The following is a 12398-nucleotide window of genomic DNA, read 5'->3' as shown; positions in this document are numbered from 1 at the left end:
GGGAGGCACAGTCACTTGGAGGCAGGGACAGTTGACACTAACGAATAGTGTTCTAATCTTCCCTTTCCATCTAATTGTAGGTCTCTATTAGCCAAAAAGTTCCTTGCTTTATTTGTAAATCCAACTGTTGATCTATTTCTCCTCCTATCTGTCCCTCACTCCACCAATTAGACACAATGCCACCTTCTCTGTGTCACATTTCCTGATTAATGAAGTTAAATCACAAGCTCACTGAACCAGGATTTTAATGTGTTGCTTATACAGCTCAAGCAAACCACTAGGACTCAAAGGTTTATTATCACCACGACTAGTATTCATAACCATGCATAGTAAGCCATCCACAAGACCCTAAACTATATCCTGTTTTAGCCCAAATCAATGCTATCTTCAGGTCCCAAGGCAAGGAAATAAAAATAAAGAGAGCAACAGGTACAATTGGGGGGAGGGAGACTACCACCCACTTTATGAATTCAGGGCTAAAACCTGACCCTGCAAAATCACCTTTTTGAAAGATAAGCTAATAAGCCTAAATTTGTAAACTGTCCTTGAAGGCATATACAAAGCAAATTCTACTCAGTTCACAGATCAAACTAAGTTCAAGTAAAATAAGCAAACAAAGAAAAAAAAAAGGCAAAACTATGGGAACCTGTTTTTTGACTGTGTGCTTAAATGGGCACTGACATACATCACCACTGTGCGTTCTCATTCATACATCATAAGGTAAAAGGACTGCTAGATGTTTGGTAAATATTGGTTAATACAACGCTCAATGTTTTTAACAAATTAAATACAATGTGTCTAGCTTTACATATGAGAAAACTGAGGCACATACAAATTAGACATTGGAAAATAAAGGCAGCATCAGTGTCACAATGAGGCATCCCTGGATTCTTAGGCCTTCTCCACCTCATACTTTCTTAACAAATATTCCCTTCAATTGACTCAACTTAAACAATGTAAGATTAAAAGAGTTTTTGTTACCTGTAGTAGTTTTATCCACTGAATTATAATCTTCAACTACAGAATCCTCAATGACATCACTGATTTTCTGCCATGGTTCCAGCTCCTCCTCCTCACATTCCATAAACAGGTCGGTGTCCGCCATGCTACAAGGAAAAAAAAAAATTAAATAACATATTGACCTCAGAACGGACAAAAATGTTTTATACAAAATACAGAATCTGATTCTTGAATCCACTGATAACCTATCCCCTTGTGCTACCTTCTACCATGTCCCCTAAACCTCCCCTATTTCCAAGGGTCCAAAATTATAATACATTAAAATACTATTTTCTGCCCTGGCCGGTTTGGCTCAGCGGTTAGAACGTCGGCCTGCGGTCCAGAGAGACACAGGTTCAGTTCCCACTAAGGGCATGTACCTCGGTTGCAGTTTGTCCCCAGACCTGGTTGGGTCGTGCGGGTGGCAGCCACTTGATGTGTCCACTTCCCATTGATGTTTCTCTCTCTTCTTCTCTCTCCCTCCCACTCTATCTGAACAAAAAATGGAAAAATGTCCTCGGGTGAGGAGAAAAAAATATATATAAATATATTTTCAAAAATATATACTATTTTGTTTATTACTGAGCCTTTTTGCAACCTCTTAAACTTTGCACTCAAGAAAACCTCACTTGTCACACTCTAGTCCCAGCCCTACTACTGTCTAGTACTCCACCCTGGTTTGAGTTAGCTGCATGCTTCTTTCAAAAACAAAGCCTACATGTTTACAATGTAAACAAAGAGCTATTGCTCTTCTGCTCTCCAATATCAGTTGACTAAAGATCAATTTCTTTGTCTTGGAATGGGAGTAGCACTCCTGCTCAATGTTCAAAGGAAGGAAGACTTTCGTACAGATTCTCAGTGCTTAGTATCTCAGTAAAAGTTTCGCCACACCCCCCAAGCCAAAAAATAAAACAAAGCAAAATAACCAACCAAACAAAGTATTTAGGTCCATACATTTTGATACCATCAGTTTGCGAGATGTCCAACAGATGGCATCTTTCCCTTTAAAATTTAAAAAATACAGGCCTGTCCCAGTGAGTTACCTAGCTATAGCCAAGTGCCCGGTTCTAATGGGTAAAGTGCTTAACTTGTTTCTAAGAGGTTTCTAACGTTCTGTTTAATTATTTGTCTTTCTAAAACGACAAGGGGGAGAAGGAATGAGCACAAAAAGAAAGAGATCTAAGGTATCAACTTAAATTTTCTTAGTTTCATATTTAATTTACATATATTAAAGACAATGCTAGCCAGCCATAAACCGAATTAAAAAGAAACCAAGTCCATATCACATTCTTTGAACCAAAACTACACCACACACCTCTGTATTTTCCAGTCTAATTCCACTGAAAAAGATACCACACTAAACTTTTCCCCCCTTATTACTTAATTTTATATATGTTCTTTGCTGTATAACTTTGCGAAGCCACAGCCACCAGATGATTAACACATAAATATCAAACACCCAGCAGAATAAATATAAGCTATAGATAACCTCTACAGGTGGTTTTCAAGGATCTTATTTCAGCTCTGACCAGCTGCAAGCAAACTCTCCATTTGTAGGCTGAGCAATCTGTAGAAACTTTTCTTCAAAATAAATAGAGCTATCTGAAGGCAAACTGTGGTTTTCAATGTCATGCCCGTGGACATTAAAATATTAGCATATCCAAAGGCTGGTCTTTTATCTCAAGTATTTATATCTTAAGAGACTGAGTTCTTGTTTAATTTCATGAAACAATTACTTTTTATTTCTTTATTGACTTTAGAGAGAGGAATGGAAGGGAGAGAGAGATAGAAACATTGATGAGAGAGAACATCGATTGGCTGCCTCCTGCATGCCCCTCACTGGGGAACCTGGGCATGTACCCTGACCGGGAATTGAACCAGGGATCTCTTGGTGCATGGGTTGATGCTCAACTACTGAGCCACACTGGCCAGGCAAAACAAAGACTTTTAATAAGAATATTGAGCCCTGGCCAGTGTGGCTCAGCAGTTAGAGCGCTGGCCTGCGGTCCAGAGAGACCCAGGTTCGGTTCCCGCTAAGGGCACGTACCTTGGTTGCAGTTTGTCCACGGCCCTGGTTGGGTTGTGCAGGTGGCAGCCACTAGATGTGTCCCTTTCACATCAATGTTTCTCTCTCTCTCTCTTCCTCTCTCTCCCTCCCACTCTATCTGAACAAAAAATGAAAAAATGTCCTCAGGTGAGGATAAAAAAAAAAAAAGAATACTGAATGTTTCTTCCATTTGACCAAAGTAAAATTATGTTATTCCTCCCATGAAAAAAGTACTCTAAGAGACAGAGTGGGAAGGTAGATTTTGAAAGGGCAGCCAATGTAAATTAAAAGATTCAAAACATTGCCTGGCCACCAGTTCGATTCCCAGTCAGGGCACATGCCTGGGTTGTGGGTCAAATCCCCAGTGGGGGGTATGCAGGAGGCGGCCAATTAATGTTCTCTCTCATCAATGTTTCTATCTCTCTCCCTTACTCTCTCTCCAAAATCAATAAAGAAAAAAAAATTTTTTTTGAAGATTCAAAACAGAAAAATTTAAGAAAATATTTTTCACGATTTTTTTTACAGAGAATAAGAGGGAATAAACCAATAAGGATAAATAAATCTGCTGACTGGGCATATTTTACAGACTTATATCCAGAACATCTCTAAAAGACACACAGAAACCAAGTTTCTCAGTCCTCAAGTCTGACCTAGACTCTTATCTCAAAATATAATGATTCCTTTAATTTCACCATTTTAGCTCAGAGTCCAAAAATTTAACTCTTTTGGAAAGATGGCCATGCCACAGTAGATATCAACCTAAATACTTTGCAAACTTTAAAAATAAAAATGCAAATCTAGCTTTCTTCTTGTAGTTCTCATTATCAAAAAACCCATTAATATGATGAAATACTGCATTTAATATCTTCACCAAGAGGTTCAAGAAAAAAACACCATTACTCTCTTTGGTCTTTCAAGTGATCCATGGCATATAGTCACCTTTCCACTATTTTTTACTAAAGACAGGAATTACTACATATGCGGTACTAAAATGTACAGATCTTCCCTTTCTACTCATGTTTAATCTCTTTCCACATGTAGTGATTCTTTTCCTCTGCTATTTTGAAGATAAGACTTTTAATTAAATACAAAATTATCAGACATGAATCTATCATCCAGCTTCAAAAATTATCAACTCAACACTGATCTTATTTCATCTATACCCCCTTTCCTTCATATTATTTTGAAGCTAATCCCTAATATCTCATTCGTAAATGTTTTGGTATGTAGCTCTAAAAAATAAGGACTTGAAAAAATCATATACCATAAAAATTATAGTACTATTACATGCCTAAAAACTGATAGTCCCTTAATTTCAAATATCTAGTCAGCATTCAAATTTCAAATTCTCTCAAATACCAACTTTTAAAGTTTATTTGAATTAGGACCCAAATAAGGTCCACTTATTATGATTCTCTGATAAGTTTCTTAGATACAGGTTGAACCCCACCCCCCCATCACCTTCCCATTCCCTGTCTACTCTCTCTCTTTTTTTTAGAAGACATTTATTAAAGCAGGGGACAGTGAAGCAAGAAAGGGCCTAGGGTAGAAGTAAACAGGAGAGTCTAGGCTGGGCTGCTTTGTCTCACTAAAGTCAGAGAAAAGGGAGCCTTGGGGTCAGGTTCAGAGGGTTAGCTGCTAACTGCTTCTGGGTTGCAAGTCTTGTGAGGTCCCCTAGAGTTTAGGAGATGTATACCTGTAGGGAAAGAAGAAGGGGAAGGGAAAGGCATGGGCATGCTCCTAGGAGGGAGAGCCCACCCCATCTACTCTTTTTTTTTTTTATCCTCACCCAAGAATATTTTTCCATTTTTTGTACAGATAGAGTGGGAGGGAGAGAAAGGAAGGGAGAGAGAGAGAGAAACATCGACGTGAAGGGGACACATCGAGTGGCTGCCACCCGCATGACCAACCAGGGCCGGGGACAAACTGCAACCGAAGGAACCAAACCTGGGTCTCTCCAGACCGCAGGCCGACGCTCTAACCGCTGAGCCAAACTGGCCAGGGCCCCATCTACTCTTAAGGGTGGTGTTTTCTTACATCAGGAGGCATGTTCAATGCCTGGGTCCAGTCAGTCTAAATCTATCATTCCCCTTCATTTCTTTTTTATTTTAATCATCACCTGAGGACATGTTTTTTATTGACTTTTAGAGACAGAGGAAGAGAGAGAAAGAGGAGAGAAAGACAGACAGACACTGATGTGAGAAACATCCAGCGGTTGCCTCCCATATGGGCCCCAACAGGGATCAAACCCGCAACCCAGGTATGTGCCCTGACCAGGAATCAAACCCACAATCTTTCCGTGTACAGGACAACACTCCAACCAACTGAGCCACCTGGCCAAGAGCTCATTTCTTCATCTCTTAACTGGAATGCCTTTATTACAAATATATATATACAGCTACTATCTGGTCATCCAGTGGTACAATTCACATAGTAAAAGTTTTGATCATTCTATTTTTTGTGATTCTTTCCCTTTATTTACCAGTTTGCAAAATAATGAGTTATTGCACTAGCAGTCTTAAACAGTTTTGATATATATTTTGATGCACTGTAGTATTTTTTTTTTTATCCTCACCCGAGGACATTTTTTGCATTTATCTTCAGATACAATGGGAGGAAGAGAGAGAGAGAAACATCAACGTGAGAGAGACACATTGAGTGGTCGCCACCCACACGACCCAACCAGGGCCAGGGACAAACTGCAACTGAGGTACATGCCCTTAGTGGAAACCGAAACCAGGACCCTCTGGTCCGCGGGCCAACACTCTGTTGAGCCAAACCAGCCAGGGCCACCATAGTTATCTTTATTGATAACTTCGAGGTGTCCTATTTTGACCAGTAACAACTTCTTCAATCCGCTCCCAAGTCATGACACAAACTTTTGCCGTGTTCAATAAAATTCTTGTATCTGATAGACAAGATGTTCCAGGCATCCAGCAGGTGTGGTTCAGTGATTGAGCATTGACCCATGTACCAAGAGGTCACCAGTTCAATTCCCAATCAGGGCACATGCCCAAGTTGTGGGCCAAATCCCCAGTGGGGGGCTTGCAGAAGGCAGCCAGTTGATGTTCTCTCTCATCGATGTTTCTATCTCTCCCTCTCCCTTCCTCTAAAGTCAAGAAAGAGAAAAAAACAACAACAAACAACTCTCATTACTTTTGCTTTTACCCTATCCCAACTGTATGCATTCCCTTTCCCTTCCAGTAACAAGATGCCTTGATCATTTTCATGACTGGTAGAACTGATATACAGTTTAAAAAATTTAAGGACAATCAAAGGTTAACAAAGAAGATATAATTAGTTAAATCAAGTCGTTTAGTAAGTAACTATCTTTTCCAGCCAAAATATACACAGATCACCTCAAAGATACCAAACAAATTTCTCAACTACTTGTAAAAAACTTTATATATATATAAACACAATAAAGTTCTTTTCCAAGCAAATTGGGGGCTGGGGGTGGGGGGGGCTGATAAAGCAAAAGGCTAGACCTTGACTTACAAATGAAGAGCTCATTTCTACCCTCAATACAATTTCCAACAGAGCTAAAAGTTGTGCAGCACATCTGCCAAAAGGACTTGGGTTCAACAGCTGTTCACAGCTTATATAACAGCAAACCTAGTGCACAAAGGACATCATGAAAGAGACTTCACGTATGCCAGTGGGTTTTATCTAACTTAGTGATATTGAAAGAGAGATAATTTGCCCTGAGAAGACATTTGGCAATGTCTAGCGATACTTTTGGTAAATAACTAGGGATGGGGTGGAGATGGGTGCTACCGGCATCTATTAAGTAGTGGCCAGAAGCGCTATTCAACATCCTACAATGCACAAGCCAGCTGGGGACTCATGTCGCCCAAAATGTAAACAGTGCCAAGATTGAGAAACCCTGATCAAATTGAATCTATGTCCTGAAAAGGGGGAATTAAAAACAAAAAACAAAAAACAAAACCATTCCATACCCTGGCCGGTTTGGCTCAGCGGTTAGAGTGTCGGCTTGCGGTCCAGAGAGACCCGGGTTCGGTTCCCACTAAGGACACGTACCTCAGTAGCAGTTCGTCCCCGGCCCTGGTTGGGTCATGCGGGTGGCAACCACTCAATGTGTCCCTTTCACATCGGTGTTTCTCTCTCTCTCTCTCTTTCTCCCACTCTATCTGAACAAAAAAATGGAAAAATGTCCTCAGATGAGGATAAAAAAACAAAAAAACAAAAAAAACCATTCCACATTCTATGCAAAGAACCATCATTTCTTGTTAAAATATTTATCCTCGCCCTGGCCAGTTTGGCTCAGCGGTTAGAGCGTCGGCCTGCGGTCCGGAGAGACCCGGGTTCAGTTCCCGCTAAGGGCACGTACTTCGGTTGCAGTTTGTCCCTGGCCCTGGTTGGTCGTGTGGGTGGCAGCCACTCGATGTGTCCTTTCACGTCGATGTTTCTCACTCTCTCTCCCTTCCTCTCTCTCCCTCCCACTCTATCTGTACAAAAAATGGAAAAATGTCCTCGGGTGAGGATAAAAAAATATATATATATATATTTATCCTCACTACAACAGAAAAGATGATCAGAATAGGTTCCTAGAAATTTTTCAAACTGGTTACATCTTACACAGTAAAAACACTTTTATAAAATTCATATACATGTAGCTTATTTCACCCTATAATCATCTACCTGTAAAACTAGATTTTATCTTCACGTTCATCTAACAACTTTTGTGCCATTTTTACATACTTCTGGCCCAGGTACGTAATTTCTCCTCATAAAACTGAAGCATCATGATGTTAACTCTCCAAAATTATGGTTACTATCATTATTTTTACTATCAGTATGTGTCATTATCAGTGTTGACTGGTGAAAATTTTTTGTGAAAACAATTTCCCAAAGACCTCTAAACTAATCACCATTTCCAAAATTTCTGGTTGTAACCCCTTTATAATTCCTCTGTGGGTTGCTTTTGTTAAATATATCAATTCTTCTTTCCTCTTCAACTTCTGAATCATTTTCTCAGAGGGCAGTGAACCAAAATCATGATGCAATCCTATTTCTGTGTTCTTTCTCAAAGTCTTATTGTTATGCTTGAACTTAGTTACAGAAGTAGCTCTATATCTCAAAAGCCAAAGGTTAAATGGGTAATAAGTTAAACAGAAAAATGTTAGCCAACAATCCAAACTCTACCTGTCATCAGCTGTTTGGTCTATGACTTGTTCTTTTGTAAAACAACAAGAAAAGTCATTGGCAATGTGTACCCTAAATTAAAGCAAGCCTTTAAATGTGATTTCTGGTTTATAGGTAATACAGCAATAGAAATGTAAATAGCACCACAAAGAAATAATGAGATAAATTCAGAAGGTGAAACCTTCTATAAGGAAATAATCAGACAAATGCAGAGTATGAAATATTATATATAAGAAATGGTCTCGCCCTGGCCGGTTTGGCTCAGCGGTTAGAGCGTTGACCTGCGGTCTGGAGAGACCCGGGTTCGGTTCCCGCTAAGGACACGTACTTCAGTTGCAGTTTGTCCCCGGCCCTGGTTGGTCGTGCGGGTGGCAGCCACTCGATGTGTCCCTTCACGTCAATGTTTCTCTCTCTCTCTCCCTTCCTCTCTCTCCCTCCCACTCTGTACAAAAAATGGAAAAATATCCTCGGGTGAGGATAAAAAAAAAAAAAAGAAATGGTCTCCTTAAAAATGTCAAACACACACACACACACACACACACACACACACACACACACACACAGTGAGATAACCAAACCTGATTAAAAAAAACTAAAGAGCCCTGGCCAGTTTGGCTCAGTGGCTGAGCGTCGGCCTGCGGACCAGACAGTCCAGGGTTCGGTTCCGCTAGGGGCACGTACCACCACCAAAAAAAAAACCTAAAGAGACATAACAAAATGCAACATGTGAACCTTTATTGGATTCTGGTTCATAAAAAAGCTATAAATAATATTTTGGGACAACTGGAACATTTGAATATAGATTACAGGCATATCTTGTTTTATTGCGCTTCATAGATACTGTATTTTCTACAAATAGAAGGTTTATGGCAACCCGGTGTTAAGCAAGTCTATTAACACCATTTTTCTAACAGTCTTAGATGATGGTTAGCATTTTAAAGCAATAATGTATTTTTTTTTATTTTTATTGTTGAAAGTATTACAGACGTTCCTCCTTTTCCCCCCCAATAATGTATTTTCTATAGTTTTTAAATATGTATTATTGATTTTTTAGAGAGAGAGAGCAGGGAGAAAGAGAACCATCGATGTGAGAGAGCTACATCCATCAGCTGCCTCCTGCATGCCCCCCACTGGGGACTGAGCCTGGAAAATCTGGGCATATGCCCTGACCAGGAATTGAACCAGGACCTCTCAGTCCATGAAACGAAGCTCAATTCACTGACACTGGCTGGGCCCAATAATGTATTTTTAATTTAGGTCTACACATTGTATTTTTATTTCATTTTTTGGATTTTTTTATTGTTGAAAGTATTATATATGTCCCCCCTTTTTCCCCCATTGACCCCCCTCCTTCCTGTTTCCAGTTCCCAGCACATTGTATTTTGAGACATAATGCTACTGTACACTTTATAATAGACTACAGTATATTGTAAACACAACTTTTATATACACTGGAAAACAGAAAAATTCATGTGACTTGCTTTACTATGATAGTCTGGAACCAAGCCAAACCCCCAATATTTCCAAGGCATGCCTGTAGATACTAGATGACATTTGGAAATTATTTTTAATTTTCTTAGAAAGGATAATGGTATTTAGAGTTACGTAGCAGAATGTATTCTTATCAAATCCATGAAATATTTAGTGGAAGTATTATGACTGTGACTTTCAACTGGTTCAGCAAATATACAGATGTTTTGGCATTTTCTTAGGAGACATAAAATATGCCAGCATGTTAAAAATTGTTGCATCTAATCCCTGGCCATGTAGCTCAGTTGGTTAGAGCATCGTTCTGATACACTAAGGTTGTGGGTTCGATCCCCAGTCAGAGCACACGTAACAAACAACTAATAAATGCATAAGTGGAACAATAAACCAATTTTTCTCTCCCTCTAAAAAAAAAAAAAATCAATCAATAAAAAATTATTAATTATAGTATCTAGGTGCTGTAGGTACTCCTTGTAGTATTCTTTTACCCTTTTATACATACATGAAATTTTATTTATAAAAAGCCAGGCCCTGGCCAGTTTGGCTTAGCGGTAGAGTGTCGGCCCACCGACCAGAGGTCCTGGGTTCGGTTCCCGTTAAGGGCAGTACCTTGGTTGCAGTTTGTCCCTGGCCCTGGTTGGGGTTGTGTGGGTGGCAGCCACTCGATGTGTCTCTCTCACATCTATGTTTCTCTCTCTTCCCCCCTTTCTACCTCCTGCTGGGAGCAAAACTACCTACTCATATTTTGGTTGTGGTATTTTATACTACAATATTCTTTTTTAAAAAAAATATTGATTTGAGAGAGAGAGGAAGGTAGAGGGAGCGAGACAGAAACATCAATGAGAGAGAACATCAATTGGCCGTCTCCTGCATGCCCCCCATTGGGGATTGGGCCCACAACCTGGGCATGTGCCCTGACTAGGAAATCAAACCAGCAACCTCTTGGTACATAGATCAACATTCAACCAGTGAGCCACACCGGCTGGGCTGTCACTATCTTTTTTAATTAATCAAGCTGGTAACTTTGTTGATTAAATTTTTCTGTTAACTTGTTCTTATTTCTAGGAGCAATTTTCATACAGATTGTATATACATATTTCTTAAGATGCAGAACAATAAATAACATTAGAAAAATAAATTAATCTAAGGTGGGTTAAGACACTGTAAGATGAGATGAATACTGCCATGTTCCATTAATCCAATCCATTATTCAACATCTTGGTAACCTATATGGTTTCTGTATTTTATAGTAGCAATTATACTAGTAACATGATTTTTGTGCACTAGGTAGGCTTTACTCAACACTGCAGCTCACACAGGACTATTATCAATTCCCAGTCTTTTAAGTTTTTGGCATTCATCCTTCCATCCATAATATGGGTGTACCAGGTACGGACCTTTTTAGGGAGGAGTGGATTATACCTTAAATGCTGGAAAATATGGTAGTCTATTTTATACTAGGGTCCTATATTATCAGCTAATCAGTAAAAGCCTATATAATTGAAAAGGCAAGATACAAAGAGCCTCTTTATAAATGATCTGTTATTTAAAAAGAAGCAAAAAGAATCCTGCAGATATACCTGTCAGTCTACTTATGAGGTATTTAATAGGCAGTAAATGTTTACCTATCTTCATCTCAAATAAGATTAGGAAAACATCTGTTTCTATCAAAACTCCCCTGACAGATCTGGCTCTTGAAGCTTTGAATTCCTTCAATTTATCTGTTTCTTTCATAGCTGTAAAGTCAACTCCAGGGATGAAAATTCAGAATCTAACATTTTCAATTCACTGTTAGTACATACCAAGCTCATAAATCAATATAAAAAGAACATTTGAAACAGGAAAAATGTTTTAAAAAAACAAAAACTTTAAGAATACCACTCTCTTGCTCTAGGGTGAGAAATAAGCAATAATAATGCTCAAAAAAACTGATATTTGTTTTCAAGTTACCTCAATTTGAGGTTTAAAAAAAAATTAACTACATGGCTGACTCCTTAATATGGCTATAAAACGAATTATTGTTAAACCTGTAAAAAGAAGCTTTTATTTATCCAATCTTTTGCATAGCCATTTTGTCACTCAAAGGATCTGTTACAGAGTATTCACAATGGGTTCTTAGTTTTAATAATCTAATATTCCCAAACACAAAATGATTTCCATTTTGTGACAACAAATCTCCTATCAAGAAGCACCCAAATATTAGTTATATACTGTTTACTAAAACAACTAAAGTAAGCAATAAGATCCCTATTTTTATTTATCTTTTTGGTTTATCTTTACTCAAGAATATTTTTTTTAAAAAAAATTTTTTTTTTTATCCTAACCAGAGGACATTTTTCCATTTTTTTTTGTTCAGGTAGAGTGGGAAGGAGACAGAGGAACAGAGAGAGAGAGAGAAACATCGATGTGAAAGGGACATATCGAGTGGCTGCCACCAGCACCACCAACCAGGGCCGGGGACAAACTGCAACCAAGGCATGTGCCCTTAGCGGAAACCGAACCCGGGCTTCTCTGGACCGCAGGCCGACGCTCTAACCGCTGAGCCAAATTGGCCACTGCCAAAGTTCTCTATTTTTAAAGGGTTTAATATTCAGGAGTCCCTTTCCCAAGAAAAACTTTTCTTCACTGACAGTTGTATGTGCTGTAAATTCCATTTCTAGTCCCTCTACTGCATTTATCTCTGCTAAATATTAGCAAA

At 39.0% G+C, this 12398-nt stretch overlaps 1 protein-coding gene across 3 annotated transcripts in view; it reads right to left on the bottom strand.

Moving 5' to 3' along the window:
* The window catches only part of POGZ (pogo transposable element derived with ZNF domain), a 53912-nt gene that overhangs the window by 35844 nt on the left and 5670 nt on the right, over positions 1–12398 (bottom strand). For all 3 annotated transcript variants that reach the window (XM_036271916.1, XM_036271917.1, XM_036271918.1), the window contains exon 2: positions 982–1106. In XM_036271916.1, coding sequence (XP_036127809.1) covers positions 982–1105 — 124 coding nt within the window. In that variant the 5' untranslated portion in view covers position 1106. The remainder of the gene's footprint in view (positions 1–981; positions 1107–12398) is intronic.

This window comes from Molossus molossus, unplaced genomic scaffold, assembly GCF_014108415.1.
Source record: "Molossus molossus isolate mMolMol1 unplaced genomic scaffold, mMolMol1.p scaffold_m16_p_20, whole genome shotgun sequence".
In the NCBI taxonomy this organism is placed as follows: domain Eukaryota; kingdom Metazoa; phylum Chordata; class Mammalia; order Chiroptera; family Molossidae; genus Molossus; species Molossus molossus.
Note: the sequence above shows the minus strand (reverse complement) of the source record. Positions and strands in the feature narration are given on the sequence as shown.